General features: G+C 52.0%; 1 protein-coding gene across 1 annotated transcript in view; it reads left to right on the top strand.

Moving 5' to 3' along the window:
• Positions 1-18,982, top strand: part of PIK3C2B (phosphatidylinositol-4-phosphate 3-kinase catalytic subunit type 2 beta) — an 83,269-nt gene extending 64,287 nt beyond the window's left edge. The window contains exons 25-34 of the mRNA XM_075529265.1: positions 4,405-4,574; positions 5,002-5,158; positions 7,796-7,905; positions 9,122-9,323; positions 9,684-9,808; positions 10,881-10,998; positions 13,169-13,250; positions 13,860-13,966; positions 16,028-16,156; positions 17,109-18,982. Coding sequence (XP_075385380.1) covers positions 4,405-4,574; positions 5,002-5,158; positions 7,796-7,905; positions 9,122-9,323; positions 9,684-9,808; positions 10,881-10,998; positions 13,169-13,250; positions 13,860-13,966; positions 16,028-16,156; positions 17,109-17,297 — 1,389 coding nt within the window. The 3' untranslated portion in view covers positions 17,298-18,982. The remainder of the gene's footprint in view (positions 1-4,404; positions 4,575-5,001; positions 5,159-7,795; positions 7,906-9,121; positions 9,324-9,683; positions 9,809-10,880; positions 10,999-13,168; positions 13,251-13,859; positions 13,967-16,027; positions 16,157-17,108) is intronic.
• Positions 18,983-26,293: the final 7,311 nt, after the last annotated feature.

Below are 26,293 nucleotides of genomic sequence, written 5' to 3'. Positions count from 1 at the left end.
AGAATTGTTCGAGCCCCCAATAAAATGATTTAAAATAAAAAAGATTTACAGCCTCAAAAACCTTACGTAGAGTCACTGTGAGCCTAAATCAACCTGACAGTAGGGTGTAAGAGACCCAGGTGTGATTCTTGGCTATCATCTTGTGTACCCCCAGTCATCTGTCAGTGGAGGCTTGCGTGTTGCTTGTGTTAGTCCGGGTTGACTAGAGAAACAAATTCATAGACACTCATGTGTACAAGAAAGAGCTTTATAGAAAGAGATTATATATTAAGAAAACATCCCAACCCAGTCCAGATCAAGTCCATAAATCTGATATTAGCCCATATGTCCAATACCAATCTATAAATTCCTCTTCAGACTCATGCAACACATGCAATGATGCCAAATGCAGGAAGATCACAGGCCAGTGGGTAGAAAGTCTTGTGGATCCAGTGGTGGTAGAAGCATCTCAGTGCTGGTGTGGGTCTCCACGTGGCTCCTCCAACTCCGGGACTCTGGTTCCGTCAGTGTAGCTCCATGTGGCTTGTCAACAGGAATGTCTGGGAGGGAAAGTGTGTGTCCCACCCCCAGGGAGGAAGACAGGAGTTCCCAGAGTGCTCAGAAGAAGGGTGTGCTCACACAGAGCCCTCATTCACTATGACCTGCTTGACAGGCTAGGCTCCACCCCCTTGCACAAGATGACCGGAGAAGAGGTAGTTGCCACTGTGTTTAACAGGTTTTAGCAGAGCTTCCAGAGTAAGATAGGCTAGGAAGAAAGGCCTGACAATGTACTTCCAGAAACCAGCCCATGAAAGTCCTATGGCTCCCAGTGGTCCAGTGGGCAACCCCTCTTAGGCCGGTGCAGGTCCAGCAGCATTTCGTTCTGCTGGGCAAAGGGCCACCGTGACTTGCTTGCAACAAGCCTGGTTGGGGGAGAGGAGAGGCGGCGTGTAGACACAGCGCCCAGTGAATGGCCGTGGCAGTGGCTCTGAAAGGTCTCAAAGGAGGAGCAATCACTTGGAGCCACGAACATATGGAAACACTGTGTGGGGCTCACGGAGGGTCTTTGAAGGGCGGGTGGAAATCTGTGCAAGGAGAGCGGGCGAAGTCTGCACACCTGGCAAGCTTTTTCTCATCCCTGAGTTTGGACCTTTCTAGTTGACCCTTTGCCGCCGAGACTTTCTAGAGGGCGTGAGAATGCGACAGTCCCCACCAACGGCACGGTCGCGCTGGCTCCAGGTAGCTTTCCTCTCTGGACAGATGTTGACCAAACTGGAGAGATGTTGCTCCTGCTTCCCCTACTTCCAACTCAAAAATACCTCTCACACATTTTACCCATCAGAGGGGTCTGATTTTCAAGTGTGAAACCGTCCCTGGAAGTGTTAAGCTGCCTCAGCTCTTCTGTGGAATGAAGCAACTTAAATTAGACTAGCACTTAGCGGTTACCAAGAATGAAGATGAGCATTTTATTTGGGGCAAGAAGAAAACTCCCCAAAAGAATTTAAAATTAAAATCTCAGTGCCCTCATAGCAAGCCCATGAAGAAGAAGGGGATTCAGAGGAGGGTTAGTTGTGTTTGTTGAAACAAGTAATACCCTGAGCCATGCCTACTTTCCGGGGTGTTGGGGAGGGAAAAACACAGCCGTGAAAGCACTCAAAAACCTGTGTGTGTGTGTCTCTGTGTGTTTGTGTGTTTGTGTGTGTGTGGTTCCCATGAACACGTTCTACACAATTAGTTTGGTGACAGATGCCAACTTTCTCATGATTTCTGTTTGGCTTTTTGTGGTTGACGTTTTCTTATGTTTTAGAGATTGGATCCTTACCGAAAAGTCCAAACCTCCCCGCCCCCCTACAGTTCCCCCATTTTTAGGGTCTCCTTTTGCTCTTTTGGTGGTCTTTTGTTGAGCACACATGTTTGGTTTTCGTGGACCCCAGCTAACTAACTTAACTTCTCTTATTCATGTCTTAATACTTGTGTTTGGTAGCATGTCTGTTTTTCTACAGTTCGGTTCCTAGTTTTGACCCTGTGTTTTCTTCTGGTTTTCGTTAGGTCTTTGAGCCGTTTTGAGTGAGTCTTTGATTTTTCTTCACATGGATATCCAATTTTGCCAGCAGCGTTTCTTTTTAAAAAATCATTTTATTGGGGGCTCATACAACTCATCACAATCCACACATCCATCCACTGTGTCAAGCACATTTGTACATTTGTTTCCATCCCCATTCTCAAAAAAATTTCTTTCTACTTGAGCCATTGACATCAGCTCCTCATTTCCTCCCTCCCTCTCCTACCCTCCCGCCTTGATAATTTATAAATTATTATTATTTTTTATGTCTTACACTGACCGATGTCTCCCTTCACCCACTTTTCTGTTGTTCATCACCTAGGGAGGGGCTTGCATGTAGATCATTGTGATGTGATCAGTTCCCTCTTTCTTCCCTCACCTTTCCCTTGCCTCCTGGTTTCACTACTCTTGTTATTGGTCCTAAGGGGTTTACCTGTCTGGGATTCCCTGTGTTTCCAGCTTTTATTGGTACCAGTGTACATCATCTGGTCTAGCCAGATTTGTAAGGTAGAATTGGAATCATGATAGTGTGGGGGAACAAGCATTAAAGAACTAGAGGAGCGTTGCATGTATCATCGATGCGACACTGCACCCTGACTGGCTCATCTCCTCCCAGAGACCCTTCTGTAAGGGGATGTCCAGTTACCTACAGATGGGCTTTGGGTCTCCACTCCGCACTCCCCCTCATTCACAATGATTTGATTTTTTTGTTCTTTGATGCCTGATGCCTGATCCCATCAACACCTCGTGTTCACACAGGCTTGTGTGCTTCTTCCATGTGGGCTTTGTTGCCTTTGGGCTAGATGGCCGCTTGTTTATCTTCAAGCCTTTATAACCCCAGATGGTATATATTTTCATAGCCAGGCACCATCAGCTTTCTTCACCACATTTTCTTATGCACCCATTTGTCTTCAGCGATCGTGTCAGAAGGTGAGCATCATGGAATGCTAGTTTAATGGAACACAATGGTCTTGCATTGAGGGAGTACTTGAGTGGAGGCCCATGTCCATCTGCTTCCTTAATACTAAACCTATAAATGTATGCATAAAAAGATATATTTCCCCATCACCATATATAAATATGTGTGCATGCCTGTATTTAGACCTCTGTAAATGCCCTTTGCCTCCTAGTTCTTTCCTCTATTTCCTTTTACTTTCCTCTTGTCCCACAATCCTTCTCAGCCTTCATTTGGAAAACCTGCTGCTTTCGTCACGTTGTTTGGGGCCCTGTGATCATGGAAAACCCTGCTAACCATTTCCCAGGATCAGTGCAAAACCTGTCTCTTTGTCACATTGTTTAAGGGATAGAACTTGCTTGATTTTCACTGGGTTCTTGGAGCAGTTTGGAGGTGGCACACTCGTTTCCTCCTGTCTCACTCTTCAGAATAAACTCCAGAGAACCTGGTCTCTTAGGCTGAAACAACGACAAGCAGACACAGGCCCTTGTTCTTGGCATCCTTGGTATCCCGAAGTAGGCATTTTACATTTGTCACTTGTCCAGGCATATACAGCCTCTCAGTCTCCGCTCTGGGATTTGAATCTAGGCTTGCCTCCAAGCCTTATGCCGCTTCCCCTAGACAATGTCCAGTGTTGGTATATTACTCGTTCATTTCATAGCATTTTTATTGTATATCGAGTTCAAGAACCCAGAAATAAACCCACCCATCTCTGGGCAACAGACTTTTTACATGGGGTCCGAGTCTATTCAGTGGGGACAACACAGTCTCTTTAAGAAACGCTGCTGGCCTGAGGCAAAACACTGAGGGCTGCAACAGCACAGCAAGCGGAACAGAGCAACGAAGTCCCCAGAGAGTACCAAAAATAGACTGTGGGGTCAGGGCATGGCACCCCATCAGACTAGACCAGAAAACACTCATAAAGTCAACAAACAGACCTTGAACTATTTACAGGCTTTTTCTTGTTGTTGTTGCTTTGTTTTGCTCTGTCTTGTTTTTTGAGCATATTATTATCTGTGCAGGTCTCTCTAGATAAGATAGGCAGGATAAGCAATCTGGAGGAGAAAACAACAGGACCTACCATTGCAGGGAGAGGGTTGGGGGGTGGACATGGGAAAGGGGGAAAGGAAGTGGGTGTTAACAAACCCAGGGACCCAGGGAACAAGTGATCCAAAAGCGATGGTGAGGAGGGTGTACCTATAGGAGGCCTGGTAGGGCTTGATCAAGGGCAATGTAACCAAGAGGAATTACTGAAACCCAAATGAAGGCTGAATATGATAGTGGGACAAGAGGATGGGGGTGCTCTCGGAGCTCATCAGAGAGAAGCCTGGGGACTGCAGTCAGCCAGGGCTTCTGGAGGCCCTCCAACCCAGTGCCCGCTCCTTCCATCTGCCTTCCCTCCCCACAGGCTGTGGAGAACTTTATCTATTCCTGCGCCGGCTGCTGTGTGGCCACATATGTCCTGGGCATCTGTGACCGACATAATGACAACATCATGCTGAAGACCACCGGCCACATGTTCCACATAGACTTTGGCCGTTTCCTGGGCCACGCCCAGATGTTTGGCAATATCAAGCGGTAAGTGGTCTCGGAAAGCAAGGCTGCGTGGGGCTCGGCCAGGGATGGGTGGACCTCCCAGCACCTGAGCTGACCAGCTTTGGAGACAAGGCCAGGTCCCCGCAGGGCCAGGCGGAAGGAATTGGGTGGGGAGGGGAAGGCAACTCTCCCCTCTCCCTTCTGAGGCTGAGCAAAGGGAAATGAGCCCACAGTGCAGCGATATGATCAGAGAGGGGACAGGCCTAATGACCTTGGACAAGGGCGCAGTGATGGACATGGATGGAGTACCTGTTCCTGGTCATCGTTCAAGATGTGGTTGGGGAACAGGGAAAGAGCTCGGGAGCGCCCTGTCTTTGCTGGCTCGTGAGGGAGGGGTGAGGGAAGCTGTCCTCTGACGCACCGTCCACCTCCGTGCTAACCTGCTGTCTGTCCGTCCCCCTTGACTCAGGGACCGCGCCCCCTTCGTCTTCACCTCAGACATGGCCTATGTCATCAACGGGGGTGACAAGCCCTCCAGTCGCTTCCACGACTTCGTTGACCTTTGCTGCCAAGCCTACAACCTCATCCGCAAGCACACCCACCTCTTCCTCAACCTTCTGGGCCTGGTGAGGACCGCCATCCTGGGTGGAGCCCCCCGTCCTCGACCCCCTGACACCGTCTTTAAGACTCCCTTGTCTTGCTCAGGGTGTCTCAAGGTCCACTTTGCTGAGCTCTAGTGGAGCCCCGCCTGTCTATCGTAGAGATGGCAAGTCTTAGGGCACCTGGGGGCGTGGTGCCCATTCAAGGGTCAGACTCTACTCCAGTCCCTTCCCTCTAGTGGTGCTCTAGTCACGACCTACAGCATCTGTCTACCAGAGACTCCCAGACTTCTTCGGCCTACCACCCCCTAGTCAGAAAAGAAACCCCAAAATCCCCTCTAGTAATTAAGAACTATTGACCGTTGCCCACAATCCAGGATACAGTGTAGGTATCTGCTCTCATAGCCCCCCTTGGATGGGTTGAGCACCCCCAGGGGGCAGCACTTCCACAGTGGGAAACACTGCTGTAGAAGGTGAAGGAGCAGCTCCACCGAACTCGCTGGCCCTGAGTCGATGGTGACTCGCAGAGGCCCACAGGACAGGCTGGAGCAGCCTCTGGACTTCTGAGACGGTGACCCTTTTAATTTTCAGTTTTTGCTTTTCATTTTTGGTGTAGTTGTGTGTGTTGTTGTTTTTCCCATTGTACAATATAATTGAAAAAATAACAGTATTATCCCCACACAATTTACATATCATACAATTCAGTAGTTCAGTCGTTCAATCCTATCAAGGAGAGTTGTGCATTCATTACCATATCGATTTCAGAACATTGCCCCCCGCCCCACCCCCCACAATGAGTTGTGCAGTCACAGCCAGTTCTGGTGCTCCCTTCCCCGGCCCGCCTTCCTTGTTTATTCCTGAAATCCCCTTTCCCACCTATCACCCTCCCCCACCCCTGCCTCCCCTATCAACCCCTGTGTCAGTTATCATCGCCACGCATCCACCCTCCTGTGCGTCACACACTGGGAAACCCCACAGACACAGAAAAAGACAAAAGAGAAATAAGGGGTAAGGAGAAAATAATGTAAAGACAAAAGTACAGATAAAAGACCCATCAACATTCAAAAAGCCAGGGGAGAATTTTTTTTTTTGGTCATTGAAGAAGTGAGAGCTAATTGCCAATTCAGGCGGCATCTCGGCTGTGCCTCTGCAGCAGAGAAAGCCCTGGCCTCCTCCCTTGGAGTGGCTGGTGCTTTCCATCTGCTGGTCGGTGGTCAGCAGCCCCACGTGGGCCCAGTCTTGCCTTGTGGTAGAGAAGAAGCAAAACTTCCTTGCTCTGAAGGCTGTGAGGAAGGTGGGGAGAGGAGGGGAGGAAGAGGAACTGATCTAAATTATCAAAACCTAACCACCCCATCCCCTGGGGATGAACAACAGAAACCGTGGGGGGAGGGAGACCATGGGTGGTGTTTAAGATATGAAAATAATAGTGGTTTATAATTTATCAAGGGGTCACGAAGGTGGTGGGAGGAGGGAGAGAAAAAGAGGAGCTGATACCAAGGGCTCAAATAGAAAGTAAATGTTCAGAAAATAGTGATGGCAACATACCGCATTCACTCGAATATAAGCCGACCCGAGTGTAAGCCGAGGGACCTAATTACTACCTGGGAAACCAGAAAAACTGATTGACTCGAGTATAAGCCTAGGGTGGAAAATGCAGACGCTATTGGTGAGTTTCAATAATCAAAACAAGTGAAAATAAAATTACTAAAAATTGAGACATCAGTGGGGTAATCTATTTAAATATTTATTTTAAATAAAAAACATAAACAAAAGGACAAGTCATTTAACATTAGTAAACCAGGACAGTAAGTGGAAAATAGGTTCAACAAAAACAATAAGGTATCAACAATGATACCTTAAGAGTACTATTCCCTGAGTTCAATCAGCAACCAAGCTAAAACATAAAGAGTTAAAATCCTTCAAAACTGGATTCCTCATCATCATCCGTATCCCAATGCAGAGCTTCAGCTGGTGTGAGGTCATCATAGACGCTGTCCTCACTGAGATCCGTCATCACCATCACTGCTGTCATTTTCATACAAAGCGCAGTCTTCACTGCCATCCATAGCATTACTAATACTACATTTCTGGAAGGCACGTCACACCAGGTCTTCTGGAATGTCTTTCCATGCATCTCGAACCCACTTTGCTCTTAACTCTATGTCAGGCTTCATGAGATTTCCTCCTTTTGTTAGTCGGGCTTGACCAGATAACATCCATTCATGCCACATCCTTCACACACGGTCTTTAAAAGGCTTATCCAAAGATACACGTCATAGGACGGCTCTGATTGGTTAGATGTGAGTAAACAAACATTCAAAGCCCTGCAGTGCCAGTGGGGCTTTGAATGAACAGCGGAGAAACGGCAATCACCTGCAAGATAACGGGCTCTCGGTCTGTTACCTCGGGGCGGGTGGGGGGCAGCGAGATGTTACACCTCGCTGGGGTACCATTGACCCGTGTCTAAGCCAAACCCCAGTTTTTGCTGGAAAACTCGGCTTATGCACGAGTATATACAGTGGATACAAACATGCTTGACACAATTGATGTATGGATTGTTATAAGAGCTGTAAGAGCCCCCAATAAAATGATCTTTTAATACATGTTTTTAAAAATCCCTTGTTGTGAGAGCGCCCCTTTTTTTCTTCTTGCCTCTCCTCTTAGATGTTGTCCTGTGGGATCCCTGAGCTGTCCGACCTGGAGGACCTCAAGTATGTGTATGATGCCCTGAGGCCTCAGGACACCGAGGCCAATGCCACGACCTACTTCACTAGGTGATGTGCCAGACAGAACCCCGCCCACCTTGCGGAACGTAACGTCCAAGCTGCCAGGCTGGTCATGACAGGACGGGGGTGGGGTGGGGAAGGTTGGTGGGCTGGAAGCCTAGGACGTCCCAGACGTCTGTGGTCTCACTTCTGCTCCGGCCTCAGTGAATCTCTTCCGCTCTCTCTGCCTCGCTTGCCCGTGCACTTCGGTGCTCACTTCTGTCCATGGAGGTGATGCACTCCTACTGGCAGTCATCCGGGAGCCCGGCTGACAGCGGTGCTTGAGGGGCAGCGTGTAAGTGGAGCTTGAAACCCTTTGTCGCTCTCTGGGATTAGGCCTCCCACCCTCGTCCAAACATGGAAGCCCATCACTCCGTTTCTCCTTTTTCTGACAAAGTTTTCAGGGACTATCACTTTTCGTATGAAGGCAGAGATGTATGTGTGTGTGTGTGTGTGTGTGTGTGTACTAATGTCTATAATTCTACCGATGGAGAACATGTCCCACTTGTTCTTTTTGGAACTTTCAAGCCATATATATATACACAATTTTACTGCTATATAACTTACATATCATACCATTCAATAGTTAAGTTATATTAAAAAAAGAGTTGTACAGTCATCACCACAATCGACTTTAGAACATTTTCTTCTTTATAAGACTCCTTGATATTAGCTACTCATTTTTCCCAACCTCCCCCACGATGAATCTAGGCTCAGAGACCTCCTCAGGAAGGTGGGCATCAAGCAGAGCCAGGTCCTAAGAACGAATTGTGCTTATGTGGGAGGGTTCCGTGGGAGCCAACACTTTTTTGTGTTTGGGTTTCTTGTTGGCTTTGTTCTGTGTGGCTGACCTGTTGTTGGCATGAGCCCCTGAGTTCATTCTGCCCCCAGGAGAAGCGCTCCTTGGTGAGATGCCATTGTACTGATTGGCTGGGGATTTTGGTTTTGGAACCGGACTTGGACGTTTCCCCGGATCCTCACGATGGGTTCCTTAATGCCTTCTTACCTTGGTCTGACTGTCTTTGGCCAATGCAGGACCTTGTCCCATTTTACTTGCTCTTTTGGGGACTTTCAAACCTCTAAGATAGGCAGCAGAAGAGACAGGTAGAAATGGGTGCGTCCATCACGCCCTCTCTGAGAGTATGTCATAGCGACAGTGACTTGATCTGTGGAGGGGACTCGGACTGATGGTGACCCTTCTCCTCCCACCCTCCTGCACCAACAGATTGATCGAGTCCAGTCTGGGCAGTGTAGCTACAAAGCTCAACTTCTTCATCCATAACTTGGCGCAGATGAAGTTCACGGGCTCCGACGACCGGCTGACTCTCTCCTTTGCCCCGCGGACACACACCCTCAAGAGCTCCAGCCGCATCTACGACTTATTTCTCTGCCGCCACGAGAAGGTCTTCCACCCCAACAAGGGCTACGTAAGTGGCTTCTCCCATCCCACTGCCTCCAGCTCCCTACTGCCCCAGCTGGACAGACTGTCTCTTCACCTGCATGCAGTGGCCTCGTGCGTTGTCCTGGCATCCTACCCGGCACGCTCCCTACCCAGGCACGCTCTCTGTTGCATGCTCAGGGGCCTGCCAGACCCCGCGGCTGAGACCCAGGAGTCTGCGTCAAAGGGCGTGTGGAAGCATGGGCAGGACGATGGTGCCCTCAGAGCCCCACGGGGACCTGCAGACACTCCTGTCCATAGCCTCCTGCCCAAACGAACCCTCTCCTCAGAGCTGCGCCTCCCGGGGCGCGGTGGCTGGGCCGGCGGGGCTCTAAACCTGCTTCCGCAGGTCTACGTGGTGAAGGTGATGCGGGAGAAGACTCCGGAGGCCACTTACATCCAGCGCACCTTCGAGGAGTTCCAGGAATTACACCACAAGCTGCGCCTGCTCTTCCCCTCCTCCCTCCTGCCCAGGTAGCTCCAGTCTCTGCACAGAGCCTGCTGGGAAGGGGGAGGGGCTGGGGCGCGAGCAGGACTGTCTCCGAAGACGGAAGTCACTCTTTTTGTTTTTTTCTGGCAAAGGAAACTGTTCACCTGTGCACCATCAGACTTCCGATCTTGGCCTTCCCTTCTGGCCTTTGTAGGAGGCCCAAAGTGACGCACTGGCTACTCCGACGTCACTCTTTCAAAAGCTGATTTATTTAGCCTAGGAATGAGTTCTGGCTGTGAATCACAAGGTCAGCAGTTCAGACTCCACCAGCTGCTCCTCAGGAGCAAGATGAGGTTTTCTGTCCCCTGTAAAGACCCTCAGGCTGGAGAAGCCCAGGTCCGTTCCGCCCCGCCCTGTAGCGAGGCTCTCCGTGCATCCGAATGAATGGCAATAAGTCTCGTTCTTTCAGCCTTGAGCTTGGGGAGCGCTCCCCCTGCCGGCCAAGGTCCTCTGACACGCCCAGAGAGCTGGCCAATAAACGCACTGTCCTCCAGCCATTCCAGTTCCCAGCAACCCAGCACCAGAGCCCAGGGGCCTGTCCCAGGCTTCCCAGGCCGTCATGGTGGCACAGGCAGACAGCCACATTTTCCTTCTTGCCCGCCGCCCTCGGGGTGGGTGGGCATGAAGCCAGCAGGGCTCTACCTGTTTGTAGACAGGTTTGACCCCAGCCTTGAAATTCCTGGTGGGCCCACCCACTAGCAGGAGAGGGAGCTCTCTCCGTGTTCCTAAGTCTCTCCCTCTTTGAAGAGTGACACCGTCTCAGATGTGAATTTTTATGTTCCTTGGAGATGGTTTGAGGGGAAACCTGGGGGTCGCCCCCCCACCCCCAGGCACTTCCTGGGGCGGCTCAGGACTCTGCGGGCTGTGTTGGTGTGAGGTGTCGAGCTGGTGTGTTTGTTCTTGGCACACCCCTGGGGCGCTGGGGAAGGGGGGTGGGGGGCGGGTGGATTGGCCATGTGGCTCAGGTGACTGAAAATGCCAATAACGTTTGAGAAAAAGCCTCCTGACTTCCTCCCCCTCTTCCCACCTGCATCGCCCTGCGCACCTGGCCCTCAGCTTCCCCAGCCGCTTTGTGATCGGCCGCTCCTGGGGAGAGGCTGTGGCTGAGCGGCGGCAGGAGGAGCTAAAGGGCTACATCTGGCACCTGATCCACAAGACCCCTGAGGTGGCCGAGGTGAGTCTGCCCTCTTCCTTGGACCTTTTCCTCTTCCTGGGCCTGGGGGACAAAGGGAGCAGAAGGGTCCCAGCCTACTGGGAACCGGGGAGGGGGACCAGCCCCCTGTTTTGTTGGTACTGGTGAAGTGACAGGAGAGAGGGATGCAGCCTCACCGCAGTCACGCGCACACCGCCCTGGTTCACTGCTGCTGCCGCGTATGTAACAGACGTATCACAGGACCAGCTGTAACAAGCAAAAGCTGTTTGTTTTTGTTTTGAACAATTTAGGGGCCTAGAAGGCAGGGAGGCCTCTCTCCCCCTGTCAGTGCTGAAGAAAGATCCTTGTCTTTTTGAGCGTCTGTCCCTGAGAGATCTTCCTCTGGGGTACCTCCCTCCTTTTCCATCTCTTTTCTACCTTGACCCAAGAGGGACCCTCCACGAATCCTGCCTTGTGACCACAACAAAGACCACTCTCTCTGTCCTGAATGAGATGGTAGCCACAGGCATAAAGGTCAGGATTCACAGCATGTGTTTGGGGGGACACCGTTCAATCCATCAACCCACTCACGGGCATGGAATACATGCCAACCCATAGCGAGCCTAGGAGACGGTAGAGCTGCCCCTGTGCATCTCTGAGGCTCTGTCTCTGCATGGCAGCAGACAGCCTTGCTCGTCTTCCTCCTGGGCAGCGGCTGGTGGTTGCCAACTGCAGGCCTTGTGCTTGGCACCCAGCCTGTCACCCACTATGCCACCAGGGCTCCGGTTAGTTCCATCCCTAGCAGGCACACACCTGCCTAAAGGGCCACTCGACTGCGGCCAGCCCCACGGAGAGATGTGGCTATGTGGACGCGATCAGAATGACCAGCACGCAAGGAGAGAATCCTCGAGGAGCTTTGGACAGATTTGCGTGTGGGAGTACACGCACTAGGATCGTTAAACAAGTTAGGAGGGGCCTAGAGACCATGTAGTCGTCAGACAAACCCGTTATCTCGACTCAGTCGTCTACCTCTTCCTCCCATGTCCTCCTTTTCCCTGCCCACTCGCACACCTGACTTGTACGGTGGTACGGTGTGGCAGTGGTCGTCAGGAGCCCCGGTGGCCCAATCGTGAAGGGCCCTGCTGCTGGCAAAAGGGTCGCTGTGGGGACCCCTCTCGCCCCCCAGTGGCCTCCTGGGAGAAAGGTCAGGCTAGGTCCTCGTCAAGGCTGCAGCCTAGAAAACCGGATGGGGCAGTTTAGCTCCATCACGGGGCCGGGTCACTGTGAGTCACAAGTCTCGTAGTAGCAGTTAGCAACCGTGGTCACAGCCCAAATGCACTTTGATTTTCCCCACTGCATATCTGTGGTAAGCATGTCGTAACTTTCAGTCACTGCCCCTAGCAGTGCGGACGGGAGAGAGATGGGCTTTCTCCTCCTCTGCACGGTGGCAGCCCCGGAACCCCCCAGGTGGGTAGCTAGGAGTCAGCGCTGGTGTGATGGCAGTGAGTCCGGGATTTGAGTCGTACATTTGCTCGCCAATCTACAACTTCCTTAACTAGTTGTGCGTTGAAAGATCAATACCAAAGATAGTGTTTTAACGCATTTAGGTGTTTTGTCTTCCAAATTTGCTGGCAAACATTTTTAAAAGGAGGACCTGTGGTCTGTGTCCAAGACTGGCTCGGGCTCGTTTCTGAGCCTGATACGTGTGCATGGGTGTCTTTACCTGGGAGGAAGTAGTGGAAACAAACAAACAGTTTTTAATCTGGTGTGACCTGGTTTTATTTGTTGTTCTTTTTTAATCCTGTAAACATTCAACCCTACAGACAAGCAGAACAGTAGATGAGTCCCATGCAGCATTTTACACCAGTCACCAGAACATTCTATCCCCCAGCACTCAGTGCTGTGTCTTTAAAACATCTGACCACCCGCTTGTAGAACCACCGTGCCATGGTATCACCCAGTACACATTCCAAATGGGCCCAAGTGTCCCTGCGAGGTCTTTCTGCAGCTGGTTGGTTTGAGCCAGGGGGCAAACAAGAACCGCCCATGGGATTTATGTCTGATCTTTTACATGTTTCTTTTAATCTGGAAGAAATCCCCCACAAACGGGGCCTGGGGTGGGGGGGTGGTGTGTGTGTGTGTGTGTGTGTGTGTGTGTGTGTGTGTGTGTGTGTTGTATTGAAGAGTGACCCCGCTGTCTGGCTCATTCCAGTGTGACTTGGTGTATACCTTTTTCCACCCCCTGCCCCGGGATGAGAAGGCCACAGGCACCGGCCCAGCCCCCAAGTCCTCAGGTACAGTGCCTTTCCCCTGACATCCCTGCCAACCTCAGTGAGCCACTCCCGAAGCTAACGTCTCCTCCTGCCCCTGCCTGCTCCCAATTCTTTTCCTCGGCTGTGTCCTGGTCCTTTTCTTACTGGTTGTGGAATCTGATTTTCCACCCAGGCTGTGGGGCCCATAGCCCCTTGCCCAGGTCCCCTCGGGGTTGTACATTCACCTGGTGATCACACCGTCAAACTGGATAGGCCCATCTTAGCCGGATGGCGTATCGTGCTCATGAACTCCAGGATCTGATCCCGGAGGAAGCCCGTGCCCTCGGCGCGCTGGACAGGCAGGCCCTAGAGCAGTGGTTCTCAACCTTCCTCACCGGATACCATACAATGATTTTCGTTGCTACTTCATCACTGTCATTTTGCTACAGTTATGCATCAGGCGACCCCTGTGAATGGGTCATTCGGCTGCCCAAAGGGGCCGCACCCACAGGTTGAGAACCACTGCCTGAGAGGGTGGGAGCTAGGGGGTGGAGGGATGGGGTCCAAGAGAAATAGAAACATCTGCTTCCCCCAGAAAGGGAAGGGACACAGCTGCTTTGTGACTGTCTCACGCTCCCTTTATCCCCACAGACGGCTCCTGGCCCCGGCCCATCGGGCAAGTCGGAGGGGAGGTGAAGCTGTCCATCTCCTACAAAAACAACAAGCTCTTCATTATGGTGATGCATATTCGGGGCTTGGTAGGTGCCTGGGCAGCCCGCCTTCGGCTCCTTTTCTGGTATTTTCCTGACTGGTCAGACTACTGTGGGCCTATAGCCATGCCAGGCCTCCCTCTGGTCTGACCTGAGAGTACCAGGCACAGCTTCTGGCTGGCTGCGGTCATTGACCAGTGACCCGATTGCGATTGCTCAGAACCTTATGCAAATGAGGATGCTGTTGGGGCCCAGCCTCCTGGGGTGGTTGTGTGGGTTACGTGAGATCATGCCTGCAAAGCAGTTCCCACGGTATCTGATACCAGGTATATGATGGCGATGATGATGGTAATTATGACAAGGAAGAGGCCCAAAGGACCTTGACCTGGTCATAGAGATAAGGGAGGCACGTGGCATGGTGTCAGTGAGCATAAGCAAGGTGCTACAGCGTTATGAACCTTGGGTGGTGGATCCTAAGAAGCTCCGGAGCACCCCTCGCTGGCAGGGCCTTTTGGGTAGGCATGACACAAGGAGCGTGAGCTTTGGAATCAGGTGGCCCTGGGTTTCTTTCTCACGTCACGAGGCACTCATTCTGCAAATGGGCCAGGCAGTGATCCCTGAGCTGTGTGCCCAGCGGGAGGCAAGACCCCCCTCCGCCCCCCCTCCCTGGCAGCTTACAGTCTAGCGGGGAGAGACAGACAGCCAGAACATTGAAGCATATATGGTATGTGGCGTTCTCTATGATTTTCTGCATATGAAATCCAGAGTAGGTAGATCTCTGGTGCCAGAGACTGGGTTGAATTTCCTGGGGGCCTGGCAGAGGAGGATGGGGGAACGGGGAGCTGACAAGGAACACAAGGAGAGCATGCTCTGGAATGGACCGACTGGATGATTAGACCGCCTGGTATGTGACATATGTGCCAATGAAACTTAAACACGCACACATTGTATACCTATATAAAATGGGGCATGCCCAGGTGTGGTGAGACTTCTGTGAAGCAAAGCGACAGTTTTGTATAAACGGGAAGAGGCCCCCGCTTGGTGAGGAGATACTGAGATGGGAAGGAGGAGGTGAGGGAGAGAGACGTGCAGAATCTGCTCAGGGAGAACTGTCCCCGCGCACAGTCAGGCTAAACGTCCTGAGCCTGAAGCCTGTCCCTACAGCCACGACACAAAGGACAGAGAAGCAGGAGAGGCGACCACAGAAGACAGCAGGCCAAAGCCCGGGGGTCTCTCAGCGAGGACTTTGGCTTTTTCTCCCAGCGAGGCGGGAGCCATCGGCGGTTTTTGAGCACAGGTCTGACCTGACCCGATCTGAGTTTCGAAGGGATTCGTTTAGATCCACAACCTACTAGCTGGTTGTCTTGGACAAGCAACTTCATCTCTCTGGCTCCGTTCTTCACCTCGTGGGGGCTAAGAGAGCGTGCGGGCGGTCCACGGTGGAACTTGACCTCCCAGATGGGCGACTGGGTTGGACTTCCAGACAGTGCCGCTCCTGGGTGGCAAGTGCTCATCGTCTGTGAAGGCTTGTGTCTTGCTAGAGGAGCTTTCCGACTAAGACAGACGAGATGATCTGCTTCCGAAGATCAGCCAGGAAAACCCTACGGACTGGATGACCGGAACCCAGGAAGAGACCGTGGGGACACTTTGTGAAATGTGTAACCAACATCACAGAACCCTCTGCATAGAAATGGCCAACTGGGAGTCTAATTTTCTGCGTAGGCTTTCATGTGAAAACCAGCAACAGCAAACAATGAATAGTATTTGAAAAGAAAGAAAGAGAACCCTGTGAAGCAACCGCTTGATCCCCAACCTGTCATGGGGTTTGACTGGGACCCGGCAGCATGTGTGTTTTGGGGCTCACGGCACCTCACGTCAGCAATCGCGCAGAACGCCGTGGGCGTGAGGAGAAGAAGCGTGGACATTGGACATCTCAGTGGGACTCCTAACCCCACCGTGGCTGGCTGTCAGGAGGGCGGCGGGAGGAGGGAAGTAGGCCGATTAGATGTGCGTCGAAGGAGCCGGGTGCCGGAGGGGGTCCGGCTGAAGCCGCAGTCACAGGAACGGGGGTGGGAATCTCTGCCTCTCGTGTTTTCCATCCCTTTGCAGCAACTGCTCCAGGACGGGAACGACCCTGACCCCTACGTGAAGATTTACCTCCTTCCCGACCCTCAGAAAACCACTAAGAGGAAAACCAAGGTGGCCCGGAAAACCTGCAACCCCACCTACAATGAGATGGTGCGTGGGGAAGCCAGTGGGCGCCGGGCCGGGGCTGCCAACGTCTGCCTGTTTAAATAGCCGAGGCTCCTCTGGTGCCTAGTCCCATCCATTCACGTGATGTGTGCTCTGGGGCTGCTTTCACGCTGGGTGCTTGTACCACACACCACACCCACCCACTGCTGTCAGCTAGCTACGACTCACAGCGACCCTCGTTAGGGGGGCTGAGGCAGTAAATCTTTATGGGAGCAGAGAGCCTCGTCTTGCTCCTGTCTAGCAGCTGGCAGGTGTGAACCACCGACCTTTCAATTAGCAACCCACGGGCACACCAGCAGGGTTCCTTAACATGGACCAGATGAACAGCACACCGAAAATATTTACTGTCTGGCCCTTCACCTGAAACAGCTAACTGGCCCTTAGGATAGATTCTACAACTGGGCGATGCCCGAGCCCTGTCTTCTTGTATGTGGGGATTATGTCGGGTCTTGCTGATCTTGGACATGGGCCAAACCCAAAATCACACTTGCGGCCATCATGTCAGTTCTGACTCACAGCGACCCTATAGAACAGGGTCGAATTGACTCTGCGTTTCTGAGACTGTCACTCTTAACGGGACTGGAGACCTTGTCTTTCTCCCACTGTGCTGGCTAGTGGTTTTGAACTGCTGACCTTGCGGTTAGAGACCCAGCGCATAACCCTTACGCCACCAGGGCTCCTTGAACATGAGCAACCCCCACCCCCATCCCACCCCTATAAAAAGCCCTCAACTGTTTGAACTCTGAGCAATAAACTGGGTTGGATTTAGTATATTCTCTTAAGCCCCTTAGGTTCTCTGGGCTTGGAGGGGCCAGGTGGTCTTAGCTGCGGCCTTCAACCACCACAGGCTTATGCTAAGCTCAGGCTTGTCCTTGCTCCCTCTTGGTTCTTCAAGTGCCCTCTCTCCCTGCGTCCCTCCTCCCCATCCTCTGTGCAGTTGGTGTATGATGGGATTCCCAAGGGAGACCTGCAGCAGCGGGAGCTTCAGCTAAGTGTGCTGAGCGAGCAAGGATTCTGGGAGAACGTCCTCCTGGGAGAGGTGCACATCCGCCTGCGAGAGCTGGACCTGGCCCAGGAGAAGACCGGCTGGTTCGCCCTGGGATCTCGAAGCCATGGGACCTTGTGAACCCAACGAAGCCGCAGTCCACGATCCGGGACTCCAGGGTGCTGGTGGTATCCCCTGCTTGACACCTCCTTTCCTTGTGAAGGGGCAAAGCCCTCGGCGGGCCTCCCCTCCATCCAGAGGGATCTGTCTTCCGTGACAGGAGGCGAGGAGAGTCGAGGCTCTCTGCCCTCCCTCCCTCTGCTGGCTGGACTTGGGTTGGTTGCGATGCGCACCCAGCCCTGAGAGGCCGAGGGTTGCAGCAGCGAGAATTTTCAGTTTACCTTGTGTCAAGGGAGCAACGGCTGGCGTGGGGTGTGTGTGGGGGCCGGCTGGACAAAGTAGCATTTTGAGGGAGGGCAGGGTGGGGATCTTTATTTTTATTTTTAAAAAATGGAATAGTAACGTTGTCCTAACTGGACAGGAAGCCTTGTGAGAAGGGACGTACTTATGCCTCGGCAGGCAGGAGAGGAAGAGTGTGTGGACTTTTTGTATGATGAAGGTTCTTCATGGACTTTCCTGGGTTTGGCTCGCTGCTTTGTTTTGGGGGTTCTATCTATAGGAATGTTGTGGGGAGGGACCCAGTGGGTCCTCACTTAGAGCCCTCCCTCTCTAAGGGCAGGCAGGGGAGGGGCGGAGGGTGGCGTGGGCTAGACTGAGGCCTGGGCCCCAGGCCTGTCTGATTTTTGCCTCCAAAGGAGGGCGCATGATACCTATGTGTGTAGGAACTGGCCTTGGCCTTGGATCTGGGACTCCGCCAAGGACCTGTATTCAGGAACCGTGCTTTTTGGAAGGGGGGGGGCGGAGGTCTTCCTCTCATCTATTTTCTTAGGACTTGCCCTGAATACTGCCCTCGCCCCTGTGTGCGTCTTACCCCACCCCCTCCCACCCCAAGTCTCTTCATCCCCCCTCATGGCAGCCATGGGGCCCCTGTGAATAACGCTGGGGGTGCTCCCCTCTAGTATCTCCCTTAATCTGTCTCTTGTGGGTTCACATCTGCCTTGGCCCTCGGATATAGTTTGGCCTGTGGGCATGGTGGCCCCGGGGAAAGGGCCCGAAAGGCTGCAGAGGCCACCAGGGCTGCCCAGGGGGCATTTTCCAGGAAGCATTCCCTCCCCGCCCCCCTTCCCGCTTTCTTTTGTGCTCCTCCCCAATCCCTTTCCCAGTCACATTGTTTGGTAAGAATTCCCCCTCCTCCCGTGGGGCCATAAGCATATTGAACCTGGAGCCAAAGGGATCCCCTTCCTGGAGGGAGGGGCCTGGGGTGGGGCATTCAGTGGAAACTTGTTTTCCTCCAGAAGTTTTATTTGGTCAGGAGCAGGCTGTGTAGAAGCAGCCTTTATTCCATCCTCCCCCTCCCCCCTTACCCCCCCCCCCCAGCGGAGCTCAGGAGCTGTGAGAAAGAGACAAGGTCTCTTATCTCTTCCTGCTCTGTTTCCCACCAGGCAGATATTGAGTCCGCTCTTTTACGCGTCACTCCAAAGGAACTTTTCCATCTGGAATCGGCCTGCTGTGCCCTGCGAGTGGGCAAGGACTAAGTGAGGACATTCTGTAGGTGGCCCCTCACCAGGACCTGCGTGTGACTCCAATCCTGGAGACACCTCCTTCTGTTGTCTCATTCCATAGCTGGAGGGAGAGAGTTTAACGTGTTTTTCTTTCAGATGAAACATGCCAAGACCGAAGCAGGCTACTGTAGGGCTTGGGTGGAGTTGGGGGCGGGTGGGGGGAGAGCGGGACTTTTCCAGGTGGACGGACCATCGATGTGTTTATGGGTTTTTTGCCTGTTCACTCGTTTTCTTGTGACCCTTCCCGCCCCTGATTTAAGGGGGTCTGTACCACTTCCCAGACTCCCTTGTACCTCCGGCTTTCTCTGGAACTGTATTTTCTAATAAATGACATTTGAGAGAAAAACCCCAAATCAAGGAAATGGTCCTATTTTTCAAGACTAGCTGATGTTTCCCTATTCGGTTGACAAGATGAACTTCACAACAGTGGCTGGGTTATCCATGTCGACTTTTGTATGTATTGGTGCACGGTCGGCTTCATCCGGGGTCACATCAGCCTCATCAGGTAGGTTGTATGCTCCCCATTTTACAGATGAAGAAACGGGCGCACAGCCTGAGGAGCACGGGAGACCCCTGGGACTGTTAAGCGAAAGATGAGCAGTATGCATCCAGCAGCCTCTCCTGGGAACCTTCCTGGCCTGGAGGATGGCTTTGAGTCTAACTCGACTCAGCAGTGAGCTCCGTTTTGGGGCTTTAGTGTTGAGAGGGCACCCCGCTGACATGAGACCCAGGCTAGTTGGACTCTGCACCTCATGCTTCTCCCCCTTGCTGACGTCCGTGGCAGTCTGATGCTGACCGGGAGGGGGTGTCCTGGTGGTGCGAAAGGGGTCCAGTGGCATCAGGCCAGCCTGCTAACCACCGAACCGCCAAGGCCGGTCCTTCAAACCCTCGGAGGGAGAAAGATGAAGCTGTTTGCTTGCGTAAAGATTGATCATTGCAGAACCCCTCAGAGCCAGTTTTGGGGTGGCCACGAGTGGAGCCAACTCCTTGGCATTGGGGCTTTGTTCTGTTTGGGGTAACACACAGGGTACACACTTGGCTGCTGGCCGAGTGGTGGGTGTAAGACTTATTGGGGCGCGAAACAGAACTAAGGATCCATTGGCAAAGTTTTAGAAGCAGGCTTTATTGAGAAGCTTGTGGGTGGGTTCAGCAACTCAGGGTATTGAGCTATTGAAACTGTGCTGGAAAAAAAATCCTGGCAGTGTTTTTATGCCCACTGCTGGCAGGCACAGCTGGGAGGGATCAAAGCTGGGGAGGGCCTGCGCACACAGGTGCTTCAGAAGGGAGAAGGTCGTTAATCTTATCTATATGTCAAGGACGGGTGGAGTGACCATATCTTCAAAGAACGTCCTCGCTCTGGGGATGTTTGGTTCTCAGAACTTGCGGTTTTCAGCGAGGAGAGGGGAGGCCAGCGAGGGGTGAGTTCTGAGAGCTAAGGTGGAGGCGCCGAACTCAAAATGGAGTCCCCTGTGCCAAGACCAGGCAGTGGGGACTGCCAGCGTCCCCACCCCCAGGCACCTCTGGAGAAAGGCTCATTTAGCGAGCATTTCCCAGAAAGCTGGCCATCACCAGCCCCATGGAGCCCAGCTCTGCGTGGACACACATGGGCCCCATGAGTCAGAGCCCCCCCAACAGCAGCTGCTGATGGTAGGTTGGCAAGAGGCTGGGCAGTGTGCCGAGCATTCTCACAGTTAGCAGTCTTTTTCCATCATGACGGCCCGAGAATTCAGCGTGGCTTCTTCCAGCAGACATCCTGTTCATTCGCATGCACCCCAAAATGCGGCGTGAGCGGCGCCCCTTGGAGTTGTGCACGGGGCCCTGCACCAGACACTATGCCACGTGTGTGTGGCGGGGGGGGGGGGAGTTTACAAAGGCCCCTAGACAATCTTCTGCATTTAAGAGACGTACTGCCTAGTGATAGTACTACATTTTGTAAGACAGGAAATCAAAATTCTCAAATACCTCACAAAGACGAAACCTCAAGAACAGATCTGTGTGGCAGAATTGAACACCCTTGCTCCCACATGTGCTGGGGAGGGGGGACGGGGCGGGGCGCATCATACCCAGATGTTCTCAAAAAGTCCCCCGTGGGGAGTTACATTTCGTGCTGGGGAATTTCGTGGGGCTTCTGGGGGAAGTGTTACCTGCTGCATTTCTAAGTGGTTTCAAGGCGTCGCTGCAGTGCCTTGAGACCTTTGAGAAGTTAGCATTTGAACTTGGCAAGGGTCTGAAGGAAATTTCTTGGCCAAATGGAGTGGAAATTGGAACTCCCCCAAGGGGATGGGAACGAGGGCTTTCCCAGGGAGAGAAGAAACAAATGGAGTCCGGGAGGGCCAGAGTTCTCAGAGAGGTGGTAAAAATGAAGTAACCACCTTGCTGGGGTTTAGGGGACAAGTAGATTGGATTTGGAAGGTCAAATGAGGTGGCAGCAGCTTATTCTAGTAAGTAATTCAGGTGGCTGGGCCTTGTCACTAACACGATGACCAACTTTGGCAAGGTCCCAGGCACGTGACTTTGAAAATGCCAAACGGCATGTGTCCTGTCTTTAAGGAACTTACCGTCTAGTTAGGGAACCAGAATGGAGACCTAGAACTGCAGTGGTGTGGGCCAGGCTTAGCAGAGGAGGGGGTTGAATGGTGTTTTGTTTTTTTATCAGTAAATAGAACATTTTATTTTATTTTTAATAAATCATTTTATTGGGCTCATACAACTCTTATCACAATCCATACATACATCAATTGGGTAAAGCACCCTTATACATTCGTTGCCCTCATCATCCTCAAAATTTGCCTTCCACCTGGGTTCCTGGAATCAGCTCATTTTCCTTTTTTCCCTCCTCTTCCCTCCCCGCTCCCCCCTCCCTCACGAACCCTTAATAACTTATAAATTATTACTCCATCCTATCTTACACTGCCTGGCGTCTCCCCTCACCCACTTTCCTGTTCCCATCCACCAGAGAGGAGGTTACACGTAGATCCCTGAGATCGGTTCTCCCTTTCTACACCCCCTTCCCTCCCGGTGTCGCCACTCTCACTACTGGTCCTGAGGGCTTCATCCGTCGTCCTAGATTCCCTGTGTTTCCAGATCCCTACTGCACCGCTGTGCATTCTCTGGTCTAACCAGATAGGCAAGGTAGAATTGGGGTCATGATAATTGGGGGGGAGGAAGCATTCAAGAACTAGAGGAAGGTTTTGAGTTTCATTGTTGCTACACTGAACCCTGATGAACGTGTTTTAAAGAGAATCACGCGTCCAGGCTGTCTTGAGAGGGTGCTGGGCGCCGTGAGAGGGTGTTGAGAAAGGTTTACATTGGTACAAGATCCTTCTGGGGAGCAGGCTGGGTGCAAAGGAAGGCAAAGAGGTCTTTTGCAGCAGTCCAAGAGAGGAAGAAAGGAGCCCTGGCTGCGTAGCGGTCACGAGTTGGGCTGCGATCCACAAGGTCGGCAGTTTGAAACCACCAGCCTTCCCAGGACGAAAGGCATGGCTTCCTACCCCTGTGAGGAGTGACCGTCTCAGAAACCCACAGGGGCGGTTCTACCCTGTCCCCTAGGGAAGAAGAAGGGCTAGGGTGCCCTGGTGGCATAGCCAGTGAGCTCCTGACTGCTAACCAGGTCCGTGGCTCAAACTAGCCAGCTGCGGCAAGGGAGAGCGCTGTGCTGGTCCCAGCTTTGGGAACACGGAGGGCTTTTTCTCTGCGCTGTAGTGTTGTATGTGTGAGTCAGAACTCACGGGTTTGGTGCAAGCAGGGGATGCTGAGCCGCTCACTTGCTAAGTGAGAGGTGGTTCTGACTGGAGCCACCTGGGCCAGTTCTACTCTGCCCTACCGGGTCACTGTGAATTGGACCGTCCTTCACAGCCCTATAGCCGCAGAGGGGAAACGATGGCGGCTTGCGGCTGGTGATAGGGAGTCAGATCCTAGCTATATTTTGGAAGTAGAACTGACAGGATGTGCTGGCAGGATCGATTTGAAGTTGAGGGACAGAGAAGAGCTACCGGTGACGGCCAAGTGTGGAGCCTTGGCAACGGATGAAGAGTACTACGGTGGTATCAGTGAGCTGGGGAAGATGGGGTGGTGGAGGTAAATTGAGAGTTTTGTTTGGATCATAGTAGAAGGCTAGCAAGCACCCGAGTGGAGGAGGAGGATGACATGTGGAGACTGAGGGAGAGGTCCGTTTGGAAGTTTAGCTATGGAAGTCATTAGCATTGAGGTGTCTTGTTTTGCTTTTAAAGAAAGGGAAGACATTTCATGGGTGGACTGAGGATTGATAGAGGTCAGGTTTTAGAGGTTGGGGAAAAGAGGAGGAGCCAGCACAAGAAACGTTGGCCGTGGGCGAATGGCATCAAAGGACCCTAAGACAAGTGCAGCAGGAGAATGGGCGTTGGTGGCCTTGATGAGCTGCTGGAAGGAGCAGTGGGGATGAAAGCCACAGGGGAGCAGGTTGAAGAGAGGAGATCGCTGTTGGGGCCTTCCAAGCAGTTCCCACACAGAGAACCCCGTGTACAACAAGATGCAACCCCGCCCAGCCCCGTGCCCTTGCGGTGCACCTTGGCTCTTCAGTGCCTCCCACGGGTCTCGTGCAGTGGTTGTGCCGAATGCAGCACACCTTTGGCCTCTTGACTGCTGCTCCCACGGGCGTGGATCTAACTAGGGTCAGAGGTTTGCTGGAAAAGAAAGTCGGCAAAGGAGAAGGGCGAGAAAATGAAGAAGCTTTGCAGGGGGGCTGTCTTAATACAGGATCGTGGCAGGCACACTAGAGGAGGAGGGACATGCCACCAGGAAAGACCAATCACTGGACAAGGCCATTGTGCTTGGTCGAGTCGAGGGTCAGCGGCAATGAGCTGGACTGGCGAGAAGCACAACAGTGGACTCAGATGCAGGAACGACCCTGAGGATGGCGCAGGACCAGGCCACGCATCCTTCTGTCACACGCAAGGTCACCATGAGTCGGATTCAACAGCCAGAGCACCGGGCAGGGACAAGAAGACATTGATAGAGTATCCAAAAGGGGTAGGGGTCATGGTTTGGAAGACTCTTGGGGGTGCATAAGTGGCTGAATGGGGATCCCAGGGCAGTGGATTGGAAAGATAGATGATAGTAGGGGCATGGGGTATTTGGCAATGAGATTTACGTCATGTAGGGTACAAGGACTAGAAGGAGCCCTAGCAGGGCAGTGGAGAAGCACTCAGGTGCCAACCAGAAAGGACAGCAGCTGGGACCCACAGGAGGATCACGTGGCAGTCAGCTTTCATCAAACGCACAGCCTTGGAGACCCTCGGGGCGCCCTGCCCTTTCCTACTAATGGCAATGGTTTTGTTTTTGTTTTGCTGGAAAGAGCTATGTGAAATTCACCTGGGAGCCAACAACAAAAACTACAGAAGTTTCTTTTCCCCCACCCCCTTCTTTCCTGGTGTGTGATTTGGGTGAAAGTTTACAGATCAACAGATATGATTTTTTTTAAACTGCATGATTAGCAGGTTTTCATTTTCATCCACCAAAGTGCCAGCCAGCTTGGCAGGCCAAAGACGGCTTCTTTAAAAAATCATTTTATTAGGGGCTCATACAGCTCTTTTATCACAATCCTTATCCATCCATCCATTGTGTCAAGCACATTTTTTATCTATGTTGCCATCATCATTTTCAAAACATTTTCTTCCTACTTGACCCCTTGGTATCAGCTCCTCATTTTTCCCCCTCCCTCATGAACCCTTGATAATTTATAAATTATTATTTTTCATGTCTCACACTGACCGATGTCTCCCTTCACCCACTTTTCTGCTGTCCGTCCCCAGGGAGGGGGTTTTGTGTAGATCACTAAGGCCAAGGGCTTCTGATGTTCACCGGCAAGCACACAGCCCAGGTGACTCTGGTTATCTCCATGTACAGAGCACTCCGCCCACCCCACTCCCACCTGATAGCAGCCTTCAGGAGGCAGCTCACATGTTACTTTCTTGTCAAGACTGACAAGGTTCCATTCTTGTTAGTATAGTGGTGAGTATCCCTGCCTGTCATCCAGGAAACTGGGGTTTGATTCCCTGATGGGGAGGTACAAACCCTGTTTTTAAAAAAAGACTGACAAGGCAAAGTCACACATTTCATTGCTTTCAAATTTTCGTGGATGTCTTTCTGCCCCCACCCCCACTCCAAAACACCCCATCCTCACTCCCAACAACTTCCAAACATAGGAATAAAATTATGCTTCTAATGACTAGGCGGGGGGGAGACAGGCCCATCAAGAGTTTTAAAAGGACCTTCCCCACCCCCCTGACTTTTTTTAAGAGCACGTGGTCTCATTAGTGACAGAGATAATAGAATGCAAGAGGTGTGTTCTAAGAAAGATGTAAAGTCTTATTCCCTGAAGTCGTTAGTTTATTGTGCCAACCTGGCCGATAAACACATGTGGGGGTAATTGAAGGGAGGAGGCATAAATGACTCAGTGAGCCTCGCCTTTTGAGTTCTCGCAGGTCTCTTGCTTTTTGGTCAGACCAGGGTGCAGCTGCCTTAGTCAGCTCCCTGCTTCAGCTGGCAAGTCTCACTTCCTGCAAGACATCCCTGAGAAGCCACACGGACCTACCCCATGCAGCCCTGGGTGCTGAGCAGCTGTGTGGAGACCCCTGCCAGCGCTAAGATGCTTACACATTCAGATTCGACTTTCCTCCTGCAGTCAGCATCTCTGTGTCTGTTTTGTGAGATAGAGCAGGATTTTGTAGATTTTTGTCAGATTTAGGGGTGAATGTTGGACTTGTGGGCTTGGGCAGCATTGGGTTGGGATGTTTTCTTGATGTGCACTTACCCTTTATATAAAACTTTCTCTTATACATGAGTTTCTGTGGATTTGTTTCTATAAAGTACCCAGACTAACACACTCCCCCCACCCCATTCATTCAACAAACCTTTATTGGGCACCTACTATGAGGTGATGCACACACTAGGTCAATGGTCCTGAAACTTTCTGGTCCCAGCATCCCTTTCCACTCTTAAAAATTCCTTAGGACCCCAAAGGCCTTTTGTTCCTGTGGATTACACCTATTGATATTTACAAAACTAAACATTAAGGGATGTAAAAATATTTAGTAATAATTTGAAAAACCATAAACCAATCATGTGCAGACAAACATTTTAACGACTGATTAAAAGCAAAACGGTTCAAAAAAAGAGGGACCCTGCTCTCCGTTGCTGCTGCTGCAGCAGGTCTCTCGCTGCCTTGAGAACGTCTGGATTCACATATCTGCCTTCGCATTCTGGGCGTGGCCGGACCCACTGTACACTCACCACACAGTGAGAGTGGTAGTTTAGGGTTGTGTTTTTGATCTTGAGGACACTGGAAATATTTCACACTGTGTCCCCCTCCTGGGAGCCCTGAGCACACATGGAGAGCCGCTGTGCTGGGTACTGGATCACAGCCCTCAAGGAGTGCGGAGACAAGCAGGAGAGGACGTTACAGACCCATGGAGGGCG

This window comes from Tenrec ecaudatus, chromosome 1 (assembly GCF_050624435.1).
Source record: "Tenrec ecaudatus isolate mTenEca1 chromosome 1, mTenEca1.hap1, whole genome shotgun sequence".
Taxonomy (NCBI): Eukaryota; Metazoa; Chordata; class Mammalia; order Afrosoricida; family Tenrecidae; genus Tenrec; species Tenrec ecaudatus.
This window is presented reverse-complemented; position numbering and strand designations above follow the sequence as displayed.